At 37.7% G+C, this 18,281-nt stretch overlaps 1 protein-coding gene across 5 annotated transcripts in view; it reads left to right on the top strand.

The window, feature by feature from the left end:
* LOC101856763 (puromycin-sensitive aminopeptidase) overlaps positions 1–16,772 on the top strand; it is a 44,478-nt gene extending 27,706 nt beyond the window's left edge. For all 5 annotated transcript variants that reach the window (XM_005088822.3, XM_005088820.3, XM_005088821.3 and 2 more), the window contains exons 15-22: positions 846–971; positions 5,214–5,307; positions 6,588–6,730; positions 8,145–8,201; positions 9,575–9,682; positions 10,858–11,010; positions 13,088–13,135; positions 14,203–16,772. In XM_005088822.3, coding sequence (XP_005088879.1) covers positions 846–971; positions 5,214–5,307; positions 6,588–6,730; positions 8,145–8,201; positions 9,575–9,682; positions 10,858–11,010; positions 13,088–13,135; positions 14,203–14,337 — 864 coding nt within the window. In that variant the 3' untranslated portion in view covers positions 14,338–16,772. The remainder of the gene's footprint in view (positions 1–845; positions 972–5,213; positions 5,308–6,587; positions 6,731–8,144; positions 8,202–9,574; positions 9,683–10,857; positions 11,011–13,087; positions 13,136–14,202) is intronic.
* The last annotated feature ends 1,509 nt before the right edge of the window (positions 16,773–18,281 follow it).

Below are 18,281 nucleotides of genomic sequence, written 5' to 3'. Positions count from 1 at the left end.
ATGGACCGTGTTTGTGTAGTGATGATCATACTGATATTTGGATGACTGCTTAGAACCGGAACTGATGATGACATTGGGTTAAGTCTTTCCCCATTGCTTTTTTCTTTGCAATTACTGCAGATAAAGGGGTTTTTCATCTGGAAAGAATCAATATTTTTTAAAATGTATTATTACAGTCACAGCTTTTATTACAAGCCAATAGGAAAAATTCTAGTTTCATGTCTAATTTTAAGAAGTTTTGATCTGAACTGTATGTCCATTCAATTTGCTTTCTTACCTGTGACAACTTCAACTCCCTTGTATGGATTAATGCCTCCCAACATTTTTCTCTGAGCATTGCCAGTGATGATACATGTTTCGATTGCCATCAGCTTCTCTCCTAGTGGCAAGAAAGATGAGTTTTATTTCGCTTTACTTTTTAAGGTTCATTACAAAACACTGGGGTTTGATCATCTTTCTTGCAGCATCGATTGTATTCATATTGTGCATCAAGTGTAAGCGAATGTTAAAGAAAATTACCTTGAGGAGAGCTGTGTTTGACCTGTTTTCCAAATTAGACTATTTTTGGACGGAGACCTCTGTAATGACCCACACCCCCTGACAAATATTTGTACTACACATGCTAATCTGTAAAAAATTTTAAAAGAAAAAATGGGTTGTCGTGGCGGGTCCGCTGATGTGGTCCTTTTTTCCTATCAAACATCTATCATCCATATCTTTCCCTTTTTAAATATGTTTTTTACCCTCTTGTAACACCTCAAGTCTTCAACACTGATATGACTCAATCTTGTTGGAAGTGCTGTAAAACTCTTACGAAAACCACCCCAATTTATTATTTTTTTCAGTCCCGAGCTGGCCTCACGTCTGCCGTGGATGTCCTGAAGGTGGCGCTAGCCTTTGAGAATGAGCAAGATTACACTGTCTGGTCAAACCTGGCCTCCAACATGGCCACCATCAGACACATTTTGCAGGTCAGTTTGTCCTTTGTTTCCTGCTCTCCGATACTGCTTGGGTCACTGGGGTTCTTTACTTTTCTTCCCAGGAAGTTGAAATTGTTTCAGAATGTTATCAGGTCTGCGAGGGTACCAATAATATTATAGATTTTAAAGGGCACAGAATTTGTTGTTGAGGGGAACTTTTTCCTCCATAGTTATTCTTCTTCTTGTTATTATTTTTATTGTTATAATAATTATTATCGTTTTTATTATTATTATGATCCTGACAATATGGTTCTGTGTGTTGGACATTCCTGTCTGCCCCGCTCAATATCAGTCGTAAGACGCACTGTACTATTATCCGCTACGAGGCTCGAAAGGCAAAAAAGTAACTTTCCGTGAAATTTTTGTTTTTTGAACATATTGAAAGTTTGATATCTTCTGCTTCATTTACGATAAAAATAAACAACTTTAATCAACTATAAATATTTTATTTGATTTATTTTGGAGGCATGTGTGGCTTGTTGCGAGCTTTGGTGACGAGATAAAGGAATTTGGACCTTTCTAGTGTGTAGCTGTAAGATTGTTTTTAGAACCATTACCTCATGGCCACCTTTGCTTCAACCAAAGATTCTCCACTAGTGGAAAATCTTTGCTCCAACGTTCTTCATTCCCAACTATTTTTAGATTTTGACCCCTTTTCGAGCATGAAAGGTCTGAAATATAAACAACTCTGATTGGTAAAACGGAGTAAAAACGGGAACTTCTAGCTCACTTCAAGCTTGTTTACGTAAACAGCTGACTGTGTGGGTGTGCCCTGCTAGCTGCTATTGTCTGTTGATTTTTAAGTTTTACACTTGGATTGACTTTAAAAATTCGTTTTTTATTGTGTTTTAGAGCCTTTAAAAGATGAATTAACCTTCCTCTAGATCTCTCAGAGTGGACTCCTTACCAAGAGGTCACTGAGGCTGTCTATGTGCATGTGTGTATATGTGTGTTGGTGTGTTTGTATGTGTGTATGTGTGTGTGTGTGTGCTCTCTCGTGCGTTTATGGTGCTATTTCAAATGTACTATTCGGCAACGTTAACACGGCACGTAAGCCGTTTCGCGGCCTTCCGAGCGCGTGGTTTCGGTGAAATGGGGATAATTCAGATCTCTGTTTCCTTGCTCTTTTGCTATAAAAAGACAGTACATGTTTAAAACCTCTACAACTACCATAAACCTTAGTTTATTCCCTATAAACAAAACACTTTGAAAAAGTTCAGATTTAATTCGTTATAATACTGTAAGTTGTTTGTATATCCGGGTATTTGGAGCTGGAGAATTGACACCCATGCATTTGAATGCTTTGCAGAAAGATTGATGATTAATGATTATATACCGTCTTTTCATTGGCGTAGAGCTATACAGCTTTGCGTGTGGTTTCCCGTGGTTATCATTTTTGGCCTTTGGAGTTTAGAAAGAACACCTTGAAAAAAAAGGATCTAAGTTTTCAAAGATCATTTTTAACATGAAATGTGTAAAATACCGGCTAAAAAGGTACCAATAAAAAAAACAGTTTTTTTTCTATTAGAATAATGTCATCGGCTTAGAATTATTGTGCATTAATCCTTCTGCGAAACTACCGGGAGCACTCAGTATACTACAGTATTGAGTCGGCTCGCTCGCCGAGAAGGCTGGTGCGACGCCGGCCGAGACAACACTCACAGTGTTTTCATTGAAATAACAACAGATCATCGTGTTTGAGGCAATAAAATACTGACTTGTAATGATCTCACAGTCTTGAAAATTATTAGGCTTCATTTCTATGTTATATTGAATGTACTCTTTTAATGTAGAGATGTTTGGTGCACTTGGTACTCTTTTACTATCCGTCAAACATGGGGTTGCAGCCAGTAAACAACTTCAGCAATATTTTATTATTAGGCTAAATTGAAACAGCTGCCATTATCTTAAACATTGACTGAAAGGTAAATGTATGGTACCAAAATTCTCAGGAGACACTAGGCCTTTCAAACGAAACAGATGAATTTGACATACAGCTACTTTGAAAATTTTGAGTCTGGTACCTAGTATTATGCTAATATTTTGTTGTATTTGGTGTGAAGTCCTTTCTCGTTAAAATTTTGTTTGGTCTGTAAGTTTTTTCTCTGTGAATGGAATAGTTTTCTACTTTTGTATGATACCTAGTAGTGGCATAGCCAAGATAACTGCTAAATTTCAAGTCTCTATCTCAATTCTAAGACCCCCATTGCTATGGAAACATGTTGCTCAACTTTTGAGGCCATTTTCTCCTTTTCGTGTTTCCTCACCTCGCACTATTAAAAGTTTTGTATTTTCGTCAAATATGGTCATATTTACTTCATTCTTGTTTTAAATTGTAGGGAACAGGTGATAGTTTTTGAAAATAATGTTAACTCAGTTTTGAAATTTCCTTCATATGACTGATATTGACCGGCAGGGACACATGGTGGCTGTTTGTGGGAATTGTTATTTTTTATTTATTTATTATATTAAAAATTTATCTTTTGAAAGGGATAGGGGAGTGTAGATTTGCAAGTGGTTTTTTTAATGTTTTTTGTGAGACTTATAGTGTGGGTTTACCTTATTGCAACTGTCTAAGATTGAGTCACGAAAGTCAGCTTTCCATCTTTTGACTCTGCCTTTGCAAGTTTCATTGTTCAGACACTATGCTTGCATAACTCTAGAGGAGAGCATTCCTGTTTTTATTTTCTCAAGAAAGTGATAAGATTTTGTTTATAGGGGATAAACTAAGGTTTATGGTAGTTGTAGAGGTTTTAAACATGTACTGTCTTTTTTTTTTCATTTCACTATTCCCTTGACATGTGTATGTCATGTATACATTGTATTGATAATTGATGTTGAGAGTGATAGTTTGAAGAATACTACTGCTTTTCTGTTGTGTACCAAAGTTGGGTTGACACTCTATGAAGGGCCGTGGGTGAATTAGAGCTGTTGCTTTTTGGTCCATTATTTCTCTGTCTGTCTGTCTGTCTGTCTGTCTGTCTGTCTGTCTGTCTGTCTGTCTGTCTCTCTCTCTCTCTCACTCTCTTCTCCCTCTCTCTCTCTCACTCTCTTCTCCCTCTCTCTCTCTCTCTCTCTCTCTCTCTCTCTCTCTCTCTCTCTCTTTCTCTCTCTCTCTCTCTCTCTCTCTCTCTCTCTCTCTCTCGCCCTCTCGCTCTCTTTATCCCTGTTTCTCTCTGTTTTCTGCATGAACTTCAAAAATTGTCTGGGGACAGGTTGAAGGTTGATTAGTGTTGATAATTATGAGTCCTTTCCAGTTTTTGTCTGTGGTAACAGCTTCAAAGCATTTAAAATTAAATCTCATCCATTTACAATCTTTGCCAACTGCATGGCTGCTCAGTCTTTGAATTTTTTACTGGCTTTTGCTTTGGGCTGATGATTCAAGATGTGTCTGTGAGCTCGGGTTGGTTATCCATACCGTCTGCTATTTTGTGGTTTTATTTACACCATGCTACTTTTTTATTGGGACCTAGAGATCATGTGACAGTCAAAATGACAAGAGGATATCTTTTCTGGTCTTTCCTTTAGCCCACTTGCACTGATCTGGTTCTGGTTCTTTGAGGGATATATTGCGGAGAAGAAAGTTTGATCTATACTGTTCATATAATTAATCAAAAATTAGAAACAAAGGTTCGTTACAACACATTCAGATGTTTGAGATCAGTTGTTGATCGTTTTAATTCCTCAGTATAATTAAGAGGAAAGATACACATTTTAATGTTATTTCCAGGGCTGTAATCAGTATCATAATGTATGCCTCCCTGCTGACTGCATAACTGCTTGGCAGCTTGTGGGCATGGAAAGGAAGGGTGTGGCGAATGTTAGCAATAGGAATGGCTCTTCACTCTTCTGTCAGGACTTGAAAAGGCTTGTTTAGAGTTGTGGGGGTCAGTACTTGACTTCTGAGTTACCTGTCTAAAATATCCCAATTCTGCTCAATTGGGTTCAGATCAGGCAAGTTTCAGGGCTTAGGAAAGTTTTGAACATTGTTTTGTTTCAAATAGTCCATGTTTCATGTGCACGAGTTGTTGCCTTTAGTCTTCCAAGTCATTTGGCGGTCTGTCGTTGAAATTCTCTTGTCATATCTACCCAGAATTCAGCTGATTGTTGACTGGGACACATTAAAGCAGCAAAAATATTTACCTATCGTTGGCGTACAACAATTTTTACATGTATAATGCATGGATTACCCTTGCTTTTCCACCTTCAGTTTTATTGAATGGTCTTTTACAGTACTCGGACTGCCTTGCTGCCTTTAACAAATTTACCTGTCAGATGTTTGGCACGATTGCTGCCTCTGTGGGCTGGGATGTTCAGAAAGGAGAAGGTAAAAAAGTTTAACCAGTGATGCATGATTTCTTTTTTTGATACAGTGTTTCTTTTCTTTAGACAGTATATCTGATTGGGGTTTCTTTTCCTTGCACAGTATATCTGGTTGGGTTTTTTTTTAGGGCTGGGGGTGGGCGGTCCCTGCATGGAGAGTGTAAAAGTAAAAGGTACATGGTTCCACAATAATTAGCATTTTTCACTAAATTATAACTCTTGAGCTGCCGCACCTGTAGAATTTACGGGCCTGAACCCTGTAGCACTGTGCCTTTGGCCCGTAGAATTTACTGGACTGTGACAGAGGTTGTTTTGGTACTAATTATAAGGGAAGTTACTTCTAAAATCTTGTAATTATTATTGGGGTACCTTCCCTTTATGTTTACCTCAATTTCCTCCCCCCCCCCCCCCCCCCCCCCCCCCATTTGAAAGCATCAGATTCAGATTTTAGCTCGAATAGAAGATTAGATCTAGATCTAGATCTAACATGTCTACCACACAAAAATGATTTACAGGCAGTAAACACAGATGGGCTTACATGTATGTGGATTGTACGAGTGTTGTATAATGTAGGAAAAGCCTCTTTTCACTTCCTCTTTACCTGCAAACACTCACACAACATATTGTATTCTCCTTTTTAAAAAATCTAAGTTTACCATTACTGGAATGTGTGTTGTTTATTTTGTTTGATGGTGTTGATTTTGGCACCATGTTACTAACTCCCCAAGTTTTCTCCTTCTATCTCTCAATGAAATTTCCCCAAAATTTTATCAATAGAAATGTGGTTCAGTGTAGAATGTACATGCAGATATTCATGAGGAAATATCCATAAATAAAAAAAGTTATAGGATGTAGAGTGGGGTCACCCCTGGGCAGCCTTGGTTCATGGGATTTCCCCCGGCACAGGGGCCTATTTACCTACGGCATTGAAAGGGTTAAAAGTCTATTGCCACCGACAGTTGTAGCTTGTTTAAGTTAAGGATTCATGTATACTTTGTGACTTTTTCACACAGTGGGTGGGATCAGTTTAATAAACTCTTGTCGTCCCATATAAGATTTGACAGGCATGTTAATGTCTTTTTGTAGACATAAGGGGGACTGGTGGATGTTTGATGTGGTTTGCTTCTTTTTTCCTATAAAAAATATATCGTCCTTATCCCCCCTCCTTCTTTTTGTTTGTATATTTGTATCTAGTATCATTTTAGTTTATGGCACTTATTTGACGTATTTGTGTTGCAAAAGTGCCATAAAATTTGTACTAAAGCTAAACGAAACTTTCTGTAGACACACTGATGCCCATGCTGAGAGAGGTGGTCCTGGGGGTGCTGGGCGGCTGTGGGGACAAGGGGACTGTGTCTGAGGCCAACCGCAGGTTCGAGGCCCACTGTGACGGCTCGAGCAAGTTGCCAGCTGACTTACGCTCCTGTGTAAGTGGTGCCCACCAATGTGTGATGTTTGACGTATTGGCTATGTGTCTTCTTCTTTTAAGGTTAAAACAAATTGCATTTGTTTGCAATTAAATTGACAGCTTACCTAAATAATCTGTCTTATGAGCAGCTTTTTTCAGAATGGTTTGACTGAACAATAACAAAAAAATGGACTTGCTCAAAAATATAATATAGAGATAAGTAGAGTTATCCATCTAAAGTTGTTTTTTTAATCCGGTGTTTTTATGCCCCTATCAACATGATTTAGATCATTGAGGAGGCAGGCTTTGACCTGACAGGGATGCAACATCCTTGCAGAAAGACTAAGATACTCAATAAAAATTCTCTCCCCATTCGGGGAATTGATCTGGAGGTTTTCTATGTACAGTGGTGAAACACCTAACTGCTACACCACAGATGCTGGTGTCCTCCCTCTGACCCCTCTTTCTTTGACTCTTTCGGAGTACCGGTACCTATTAAATGCCACAACATCTTTTTTGTCTATTATTTCACGTTGAATTAATAGTTTAGAATCAATGTTAATTTTTTTTAGTATTACAAAGCCAAGAAAATGGTAAAGAATTATCAATCTATTGATTTCTTGTCCAGATTTTTTTGCTGAAATTGTTTGTGTTTTGTAGGACCCCAACCTACTTTCTTCGTGTTATATAAGATACATCTTTATTGTCCAAATTCTGGCACATTGGTTTGGTATTTCACCACGTGCGCACACACACACGCACAGGCGCACGCACACGCACGCAGGCTTACAATCACATGCCTAATATAAATGAGCAGCAATATAAACAATAATAATCTTCAGCTAGTTACATAGTCAATGTTATTCTGATGCATACTCTAAGGTCATATGAATACTTATTATACTTATAACAAGATGGTTGAGATGGAAGAATTTTGATGGATGATGGTAAAAATGACCTTCTGTATCTTTCTTTGTTACAGATCAGAAATCTAGGTCTTTTACTTCTGACTGATGTTTTTATTTGAGGGAATAAGGGATGTTTGTTGTCTAAAAAGAAGGAATAATTTTTTTTTTAGTTCAAGCTGTCATGTACAATTCATCCAAGTAGGGAAATGTAGATGTTGAAATTTTACATGCTTCCCGTATAAATCGATTTAATGTTTCTTTATATTGTTGTCTTGTGTTCCTGGCCCATGCTGTTATACAAAAATTGATCATACTCTCTATGGTTGAATGATAGAATATGGACATGAATGTTTTGTCAACTTTAAAATACATGAGCTTTCTTAGAAAAAATAGTCTTTTGTTCACTTTTTTTTATGCAGGAGAGAAGTTTGTACTCGCCAGTTGAGTTTGTTGTCTATTATTAATATCACTCAAATACTTATAATCTGACAAATCTAACACTTGCTTCTATGTTCTATATTTTAGGTCTACAGAACTGTTCTCGCCAATGGAGGGGAAGAAACGTTTAAGAAAATCTTGAAGGTATTTGCATAATTTTTAACCATTAAAATTTGTGCAGTTGTTGAAAAGACACCTTGCTTGTGTAAGTTTTATGAGTAAGTGTTTTTGCAAGGGTTTTTATTCGGGGGGGGGGGAGTGGGGGGGGGTTGAGACTTCATATGAATACTGCCAGTGATGTACAGATTAATATTACCTTTCTAGGATATCACTAATATAATGTTACCTGTACTAAAAGTTTAGTTTTACAGTGCCCGGGGGTGTACATTTTGCTGTCAGCACTGATTTTCAGCTCTGCTCGTTAGCCAGGTCAGCAGTCTCATCAGTTTCTGTATCAGTGGACTTGTTGTCTGGTTCCGGTCCACTCATGACATATTTAGACACCGAGTCTTCAACAATGTCACCTTGCTCAGCTTCCTCATCCTCATAATCCCTTTACTGTATTATTCCCAATCTTCCACGTCAGTTCAATCAACTTGCGTACTTTTAAGTAAAAAATTGCTGCCTGTTATTTTGGTGTTTTGCAATAACACACTTTTATATGCAAGACAAGGCCTACAAATATGAGCATTTTTTTTCTCCAAAATACAAATCCGCACTTCTTGTGGCTAAGTCTCCATACAGAAAAATTACAGCAGATGATTAGTGGGATGTACATGTATGTCCAATAGGTAGTCAGGAACGGCTAATTTTACCATCTTCTATGACGTTCATTGCACTCTTTGTGATGTACCATATACGTCTTAAGGCAACAAGTTTAAGCTCATTTAATTGTCCTCAACCCCAATTTCCTTTACTTGAAGCAAAAAAGAGGGTGCTCTAGATCTCTAGATGACTCCTGACTCAGGGGGCTGTCTGTCTCTAGAGCTTGTTACGATTTTGGATATAGTAAGAATTCTCTGAGGAAACCAAGCAGTTACATACTAAAGAAAGTGTGAGATTGGAATCCACAGGGAGAATGCCATATTCTCAAGGAGAATGCCACATAAAACCTAAAGCAGAGAATCGGATAATGATGTACAGAAAAGGGGGAAGATATGGAATAATATCAAGAGGCTGGCCCAGTTTAGGGAAAGGTGGAAAGCGCTTTTGGCCTATTCCCTGATGCAGGGTGAGAAAGGCAGTGATGATGATGGTGTAGTCAGAATCCATGGAGTACATTGTTTTTTCTACCTGGACCGAGCTTCAGACTTCACAGGAAAGTAGGACGTATTTTCCAACCAAGTCTGCCTGCCTTGCCATTGTGCTATCAACTGGGCTAAGTAAAGGTGTATTAGTACATTTTTAAAAAACAGATTGAGGACTATCTTGTTAAAAGATTCATCATGCTTGAAAACAACTTTTAAAACATTTATAATTATATGTTTAAGACAGTGTCGTCCATTTTTCTCCCTCAGCTTTATGATGAAGCAGATATGCAGGAGGAGAAAGTGAGGATCAGCCGCTCTATGGGTGCCGTGCGGGACGCCGAGCTCATCAAGAGAGTGTTGGACTTCTCCCTGTCTGTAAGTCAACAGTTCTTTTTCTTCCTCTCATGACTTGCCTCTTGTCTTTCTCTGAGTGGCCTGTTGGTGCATATGTCGATCCAGGTTTGAAAAGACATAATATGTCTTTGCTCTGTTTTCAAATTATGTCAGCCAATTAGCAAATCAACAGAGAGGATGAAATTTTGTATTGTATACTGAGAATTTGGTAAATTGTCAAAATGTTTGATTTACCATTTTGACCGAATGTTTCCAGAGCAAAACTTTGTGTTTGTGTGTTATTTTAAAAGCTATTTTTCTTTTATTTTGTTTTTGTCATGTGTTTCAGTATCATGGATTTGTTACAAGTTTGCAAAAAAAATGTCCATATCCAGATAGAAATAAAAGATTAAAAATGGGCACGTGATGTACTTTGCTCCTACTTCAGTTTTGTGGTTCTGGGTTCCGGATGTATCCTTTTGAGAATTTGTTCCCAGCAAAATGTGGCCATCATTCATGTTGCCTCATTGTGAGCTAAAAGTCAATAATGCAGCCAGTGCAAAGTGCTATATTATTTTATTTATATTTCATAAAGAGCTGTAAGGGCTGCATTTTATGAAATTATCAGTGTATCATTTATCTGTGTGAATAGCCTGGCTCTTCAAGCTCAGTAACCAGCGCCCGCGGGTGGTTGGCGGGTTCTCTGGTTTTGGTTTGCTCTTTCTTTCCTATCAGACATCTATCATCTTGATCTCTCCACCTTCTTTTTTGTGTTTGTTACTCTATTGTAACACCTCTAATCTTGAGCACTTATATGACCTTATTGTGTTGCTAGTACTGTAAAACTCTTTTACAAATCTAAACTAAACCAGCGCCTTACTTACAGACCTGCCCAAATAGCCACATGTGTAAGGAAATCTCTTGTACAAACTGTATAGAAAAGAAAATCTTTATCTGAATCTGAGAACTGTATAAGAAAATATTTATCTGAATCTGAGAACTGTATAAGAAAATCTTTGTCTGTATAAGAACTGTTACTGTATAAGAAAATCACTTGTACAAACGGCCCCTTCCCATTCCCTCCCTTTTTGTATTTGTTACATAAAAACTACATTCTGTATGGTGGCCTCCTTTCAATTTTCTTCTCGACAATGGGTGGGTGACTGTCTGAGAAAATGTTCACAATTTTTTTTATCTTTTGCGTTTGGTCTCCACAGGACAAAGTGCGCTCTCAAGACACAGTGTTTGTGATCGGAGGCACCACTGGCACTGCCCTGGGACGGGACCTGGCCTGGAAGTTCTTCCAGGATAACTTCGAGACTCTGAACAAACGTTACGAGGGCGGCTTCCTCCTCTCCCGTCTCGTGCAGGTACACATTCAGCTGCTGTCTGCTTTACTTTGCACGTGCAAGTTGATCTGGGGGGGAGGGGGGCAGACTGATTTTTTTTTTCTGGTTTCCCAACTTTTGACTCATGAAGCCCTCCCGTGTATAAGCGTGCTTTTCTAAGGCGTTCCTCTTTTTCAGTTCACCCACAATTGTTTCAAATTTTTCCAGACTTTTTAAAAAGTTATCTTAATACTTGATTAAAATTCTTTGAAAGAGGTGTTCAAACATATGAATTGGAAAAGTCAACAAATGCTTACCTCCGAAAAAGACCCCAAACAAAATACAAAGTAAAGTGACATGAATTACAAATTAACACTGGCATAAAAGTAAAAGAATGAGAACAGTTTGGGAAATGTCAGTGTGCTCTATTTGTCAATGGTAATAGGGTGATCTCTAGCAACAAGCTACCTTGTGCACGTCTTATGCCTCAGGTTTAGCTGGAGTCATGTAATCTATTAGTCTTGTTTGCTCATAAAAGCAATTTAGATCCTTCTAATCTCTAGAGGTTCATGAGGGGGAATGACCTGTAAAAATTCAAAGAGAGAAATATTAGAACCGAGGGAAAAAGATTTCTTAAATTTTTTTATTTCATTCTATTTTTGGAGAGGTATTTTGGGCAGAAGATATTCGGAGACGTCTCCGGCGAGCACCCAGGAACTATTTGAGACGCACTCCCGCACACAGATGCTCTGCTTTGGGGGGGGGGGGGGTCAAACAGCGTATTGTTTGCTGCAGATCACACATGTGGCTACTAAAACTGTTGCAGATCTATTATTTTCAAGAAAATTTCAAAACTAACTGCAAAATATCAAATTATGGGTTAAATGAGGGGAGCATCCTCCCTGTAACCCCCCAGATTTTTTTTACTTGGTCTATAGGCACAAAGCATTTTGATTGGTCTCACAGCTGTGACATCAGATGCACAACCCACGGGCGACCTTGATACATGACTTTAGTTTCAAAATTGACAATCAAAAATGAAGTTTGCTTAAGTTTAAATATGGCGTCAAATCAGGTTCTTCACGAGCCACTTTGCTTATTTTGATATGACTCCGAAAATGAAATGATTTTTTCGGGGCGATAATTGTTGTAAAAATTCTGCATACAAAGTTAAATCCCGCGCGGTGGCAAACTTCAAAGGGATTTTGCATCAATGCTCGCCTCTCCAATTCTGACGTGTGTGTGTGAGGGGGGGGAATGCCTGCTGTATTGAAAATGGTGGAGATTTCAAAACGAGTTCACCCCCCCCCCCCCCCCTTTATCAGGACTTTGAACGGAGAAAAGACATACTTGTTGGGAGCACTGACAAAATTCAGGTCTCTCTTGGATATGTATCCAGCACTTTCACATTAAAAAAGTTTGTTATGGACAGGATTTCAGCAGTCAGCAGTCAGACTATTATTCCTTAGATCCTTGCCCTGAGACCATTGCAGGATCTGTGCATCTGAGCTCACTTGGGATGACTTCTAAATTTGCCCCACTGCTCTCTGAGGGGTGCTTTTGATTCACAGAAGGGTATATAAGGTGTAGAGCGTGCTCAGGCTTGCAATCTAGTCAAGATAGTGACAGAAAAAGAAAGGGATGGACAGTCAAAATCATTACCTGAACATCATGTCCTGGAAATGTCCATGTTGTTGTGGTAAATGGTATGTTATAAAGATCAGATTGTACTTTGTTGACTGTTCATTGGTAATGTGGGATAATGTAAACACTCGCTCTCTCTCCTCCCTAATTCGTCTTTTGGATTGGGGTGCCAGCAGTCATTCCTAAATGGGATTTAGACTCTGTTAACTCTTTGCCATCACAAGCATCAGCGTTCTTGCAGATCGGCGAGATGTTACAGCAAAGGGTTAAGCAACTTTTTGTATTGTAACATTTTGAAGAAAGCACAAAAGAAAAACCATTAATATTTTCTGATCACTAAGCAGATAATCACTATGAAAATTCCTTACTCTGTTTCCCTGACACTTACCATGGTATCTGTTCTGTTATGCTGTTTGTAGTGGATTTTTATTCTGTTCAGAGCATTGTGTTGACAATTTTTTAAAATTCATTTCAGTCGACAACTGAGGGTTTTGCCACAGAAGAGAAAGCAAAGGAAGTTGAGGTAAGTTCTTTCATTGCACTGTAGTAAATCATATTTGCTCATGCATTTGAGATATATGATACATTTAACTCTTTCCTGTTCACCCCTACCAAAACTGGGTAGACACCCCCCATCCCCTCCCTTTATTGGAATTATCTTTTCTTTCTTTTTAAAATGTAGTTGTTTTTATGCCCCCATCGTCACAGTTTAGATCATTTAGGAGGTGGGCTGTCAAGGCCAAACCAGGCTGGGAGGGATACACAATCCAAGCAGAGAGACTGACACATGATAAAAAAAAAATTTTCTCTCTCGGGAATTGAACTCTGGTCTCCTGTGTGCAACAGTGAAGCTCCTAACTGCTACACCACAGATGCTGGTGTAAACTTGGTTTTGATTTAAATAGATACAGACATTAATCTGTAACCTTGTGGTCATTTCTAGTGGGGAAAGTGTCAGAGCTGGCGTCAGCAGTCAGTCTTTGCTTTCACTTTCAGTGAGTGCAAAATGATGTTCACTCAGGCAGTTTAGCAAATGGGATGATATTGTTAACAAAAAATGTACACAGGAAGGATGAAACAAATAAATTTATTTTATATACTCTTTTTTGTGTCATATGTTTACATTCTCTGATTTACATTTTCTTGAATGGTTTCCCACAAATCACCCGATGGCAGAAGTTCATCCCTTGTGAACAATAGAATTTAGATTCATGTAATTTATATGCATCTTTGCCCTGCTGTTTTGCCAAATTACAAATTGTTGTAAAGAATATGTTTGTTGGTTAGTACAACAACAACATCAGGGATAAAGTGGCAATGGCATGGGAATACAGCCTCTTGTGACCATTTTATGAAGGGGCACAGTATGCCATCTCTATGGGCAGAGAAGTTTTGGAATTCAAAGACAATAAGGTGTGGTGTCTAATGATAGTTGCAAAGCACATAGAGCATGCTGTAGACTGTGGATGTGCACTGTATAAATGGGATTATTTTTATTATCGTTATCAACGAAAATGTTCTTAGACTTTTGGAATCAGTGGGTGCTGATGCTTACTTTGATTTTTCTCTCACCTTTTTCCCCCGTTCCAGGCATTCTTCAAGGCTAATCCAGTTTCGGCTGCTGAGCGCACTGTCCAGCAGAGCATTGAGAATATCCGGTTGAACGCGCGCTGGCTTCAGAGAGAGCTGCCTGCCGTCACAGAGTTCCTGAAAGCTTTCAACTAAACCCGCCCATTTGGTAGGGAGAGAGAAAACACCCCATTCATTCTTTGGACCAATGCAGACCTTTTGTTTCCTACTGAAACGGGTTCACCTTTATCTTCTAATGTGTATTTTGATTCCACTTTTATTTTGGCAGATCCACTCAAGATTTTATTTTTCCATTTCCTTAGAAATTATTGAAGTTTTCAGTAAATTTGTGTTTTTTAGTCGGCTTCTCAGATTTGCCAAAAGTATTTTGTGTGTGTTGCTTCAGCAGATTGAAATAAACATATGTGGTTGCAAATTTACTAGAACTTTTTAAAATCTTATGCTATTGAAATTTGAGTTGTACTTTACAATCAGCAACATTTTACTTATTGCTCATGTCTAGAGTAGTTTTGATGTCTCTTTTTGGTACCTAGTTTATGATGTTGATAAAAGTTTTGTAATTGGTAAGCACTTAAGATTTACCTTTTAATCCAGACATCATCATTTTCTTTATCAACAGTATATCAACAGTTAGGCATATTTTTTTAGCAAAGACACATTTCTTTACATTAGATTAAATTTTTGACAGGTGTTTCAAAATACCCAAATGTCATTTTTGATGCTGGTCACTTTTAAACGTGTATGTTTTTGCTCACCAATTTTCCCTGTCCATAAATTTTGTGACTCCTAAATTTATAATTTTGTCAGTTATATGATAGTTTGTTTTTTTTTCTTCCTTTTTTATTGTCTGGCCCAGCATTCTGTGACATCCACACTGTGCTTTCATAACAAATATTAAGACTAAGACTTCCTCTTTTTCTTCCCTCCTTTGTGCTGTCAGGGTAAATGGCCTGTCCTTTAAGAATGGTCTATGGCTGTCTTGGACTTTTCAGAATAATAGTCTTTCACACACATAGTGAACACATACGTAGCAAACAGATTTTTCTGTCCGTAATTTTTTTTTCATATTCATATACATTCTTTGTATTTAAAACATGTGCATAGCGAGATTCATGGATTATGGAACGATTTCTGCAACCTGCTAATTTTGCTCTGTGCATTCTAGACTAGTTTCTTGATTTACCCAACAAGTTGTGAGATTTTTCTTGTTTCACCACTCCTCAGCCCTTGGTATTGGTGGGGGGAGGGGGAGGATTCAAAATTGCATACTGATCAGTGATTATTACATCCCTTTGTTATAAGTGTATGACATGAGACACTGATAATACATAATAAATCAGTTATAAAGGAAAAGCTTCAATGGCTCCTTTTTCATGTATTGAAGGAAAAGGTCACTTCTTGTATGCCTCTCAGAGATTTTTGAAAGTACTTATCTCATTTTCACATTTCTATGGCCGACGCAGCTGTTATTGGCAGCAAACCATTCAGAAAGGGAGGAGATGATGTTTCAAAATGGTCTTTTTTTTGTGTATCAAATGAAGGGTGACAATCTGTATGTTGAATCAAAATATTTGTCTGAGATCACATAGTACCTTTGTAATTCCTGTTCCTCTCCATCTGTAAACATTTTTTCTCAAAATCTCCACTCCAAGCACTGTCAGAGTTGTGCAACAAACTGGATGACACAATGTAACGTTAGCTTTGTCTGTGTGTCGACCTTTTGAAGCAGTATTTACGTCTATATGCCAACTTATTTGATGTTGCTGTGGTGATTTTTGCCCATGGCCACACAAACTTAATACTGGGTGCTTGGCGGGTGCTCTGGTGTGGTTTGCTCCTTCTTTCCTATCAAACATCTATTTTCCTTGTAAGTCTCTCCTTTTTTATGTTTATAATTTTTCTTCAAAGACAAACCTGGTATTTATTAGCATATAACCTGCAAAGTTGCTGTCGCGCATTGACCCTTCATTGGTTCTGCATGGGTGTGAAATGTTGGGCTTGGGTATTCTCAAGTCATTTGTCTCATTGGAAATGTTGTTTTTTTCTTCTGTTTATTCTAAATATTGAGGCAGTCAGTCAGAGACTGGTGCATTTTGTTGTACTTTTGAAAATGTAAGTCTTCTGACTGACATAGTTCGACTTACTTTTTAAAAAATTAGTTAAGCTTCTGTGTTTGTGTTGTCACACAGCCACAGATGATAATATCAGAGAAAACTGTGAGTGCACTGGAAATGCCAGTGATGTGCTTGTCTCTAGTAGACTTAATGTCAAACAAGCTGTGTAGGTGTATGGTTTTTTTTGTTTTTGTTTTTCTTTTCTGACAGCATGTAATACTTCAAAGGGTTTTCTTTTTTTAAGACTTCAGTTGAAACCATAAGTGTTGTATATGTTTCTAATGAAATTGGACAAGTTTATAAAATTTGTTTGAAAACTTAATTGAGTACGTGTGGTGTACATTCCTAAAGTGTCATGATCTGATGGAGTGTTCCAAGTCATTTAAAACTGAAACAATGAATGAATGTTCAAGTGTTACATGTATTTGTATTATTAAAAGAATACAACACTTTAAATTTGATTTTTTATAAATTTTTAAATACTGTTTATTAATCTGTTCTTCATGGTTCCAGCTTTTTCCAGACAGTTGGAAATATCTCTAATGACTCAAGTCTTCACTGACATTACTTACTTGAAGTAATTCATATCCGGGCTTTCACAGGATGCAAATGTACACACTTCTGTCTGTATTTTTTTATATTCAATCAAAATTCTTTAAGGCAGCCACCTATCGTCAAGGAGAAAAGTGTTTCTAAGGTAGATGTCTTTCACCATAAGATTAAAATGTTCAAAAGAAAAATGTAAGGGGGCAATGGGAAGTGGTTGTGTGTAACGGTGATTGCCTCGCACAGGTGGCCGTTAAGAGTCAGAGCAGTTTTGACTGTACTTGTTGTCTATGCCAATGTTTTACTTGTAAGGTTATAGTGCGGTCAAAAATTTGTAGTGCAACTTATTGTCAAATATCTCCTCAACTATCGAACATAACTCTCCAGGTGGGTGGTTGGCGGGTGCTCTGGTGTGGTTTGCTTCTTCTTTCCTATCAAACATCTATCATCCTTATCTCCCCTTCTTCTTTTTTATGTTTGTTACTCTCTTGTAACACCTCTAATCTTTTGGCGCTCATATGACCGTATGCAGTTGCGAACGCCGTAAAACCTCTACTACTAAAACTAACTCTCCAGTTTGTGCTGAGTGGCTTGTACCAAATTGTCTTAATAGATCAATGTTTTTGTAAACACCTGTTTGCTCTATTCTAGAAAATTCTTTAATGAATACTAATGAAACTTCCCAGTGGGTGGTTTCTATTCATTTTAAAAGGTTTACAACTGGGACAGTATCGCTTTTAAAAGCAAGTCCGTCATTTTTTTTCTAATCGTGAGATTATCTTTATTGAACGCTTGTTTTGAGAACTTTTAGTTTAAAAAAGTGTTCACTTTAAAATTAATTTCTTGTAACTAGTTTTGCCACTAAAAAGTGGTGTTATTGATGAGCTGAGACGTAAGCCATATATGCGTATACATGCAAAATGTATGTGTTAATGGGAAGTGTTGTGAACAATTCCATTTTCCGTGTGAAGTAGATTTTTTAGTATTTTATATGAATTAAAGAAGAAAAGTTTTTTTAATCTAGCCTTAATTGTTGTGGAAAAATATAGATCTAATTAAGTTAAGACAAATTAATACGAACTGCTGTGCAAAGTATGGGTGACATTGATTCACCTTTAAAAAGCTATTGGACGATAAGTTGCGCCACAAATTTTTGACAGCCCTTTAGTCTTTTTTGTCCAGGATGACACCATCTAGACCATTTAGGAAGCAGGCTGCGTCGACCCCTGTTTCGCTACCCATGTCTGGTCCTCTTTCTGTCTGTTTATCTGTCTATTCATCTATGTCTGAGAATCTTTCTGTTTATTTTTGTTTTTTTCCGTGTCTGTCTGTCTTTCTGTTATGTCTTTTGGTCCGTCCATGTCTCTTTGTTAAATTTTGTCTGTCTATTTCTGAATCTACCTATACCTATGTTTGTCT

This window comes from Aplysia californica, unplaced genomic scaffold, assembly GCF_000002075.1.
Source record: "Aplysia californica isolate F4 #8 unplaced genomic scaffold, AplCal3.0 scaffold00001, whole genome shotgun sequence".
Lineage (NCBI taxonomy): Eukaryota > Metazoa > Mollusca > Gastropoda > Aplysiida > Aplysiidae > Aplysia > Aplysia californica.
Note: the sequence above shows the minus strand (reverse complement) of the source record. Positions and strands in the feature narration are given on the sequence as shown.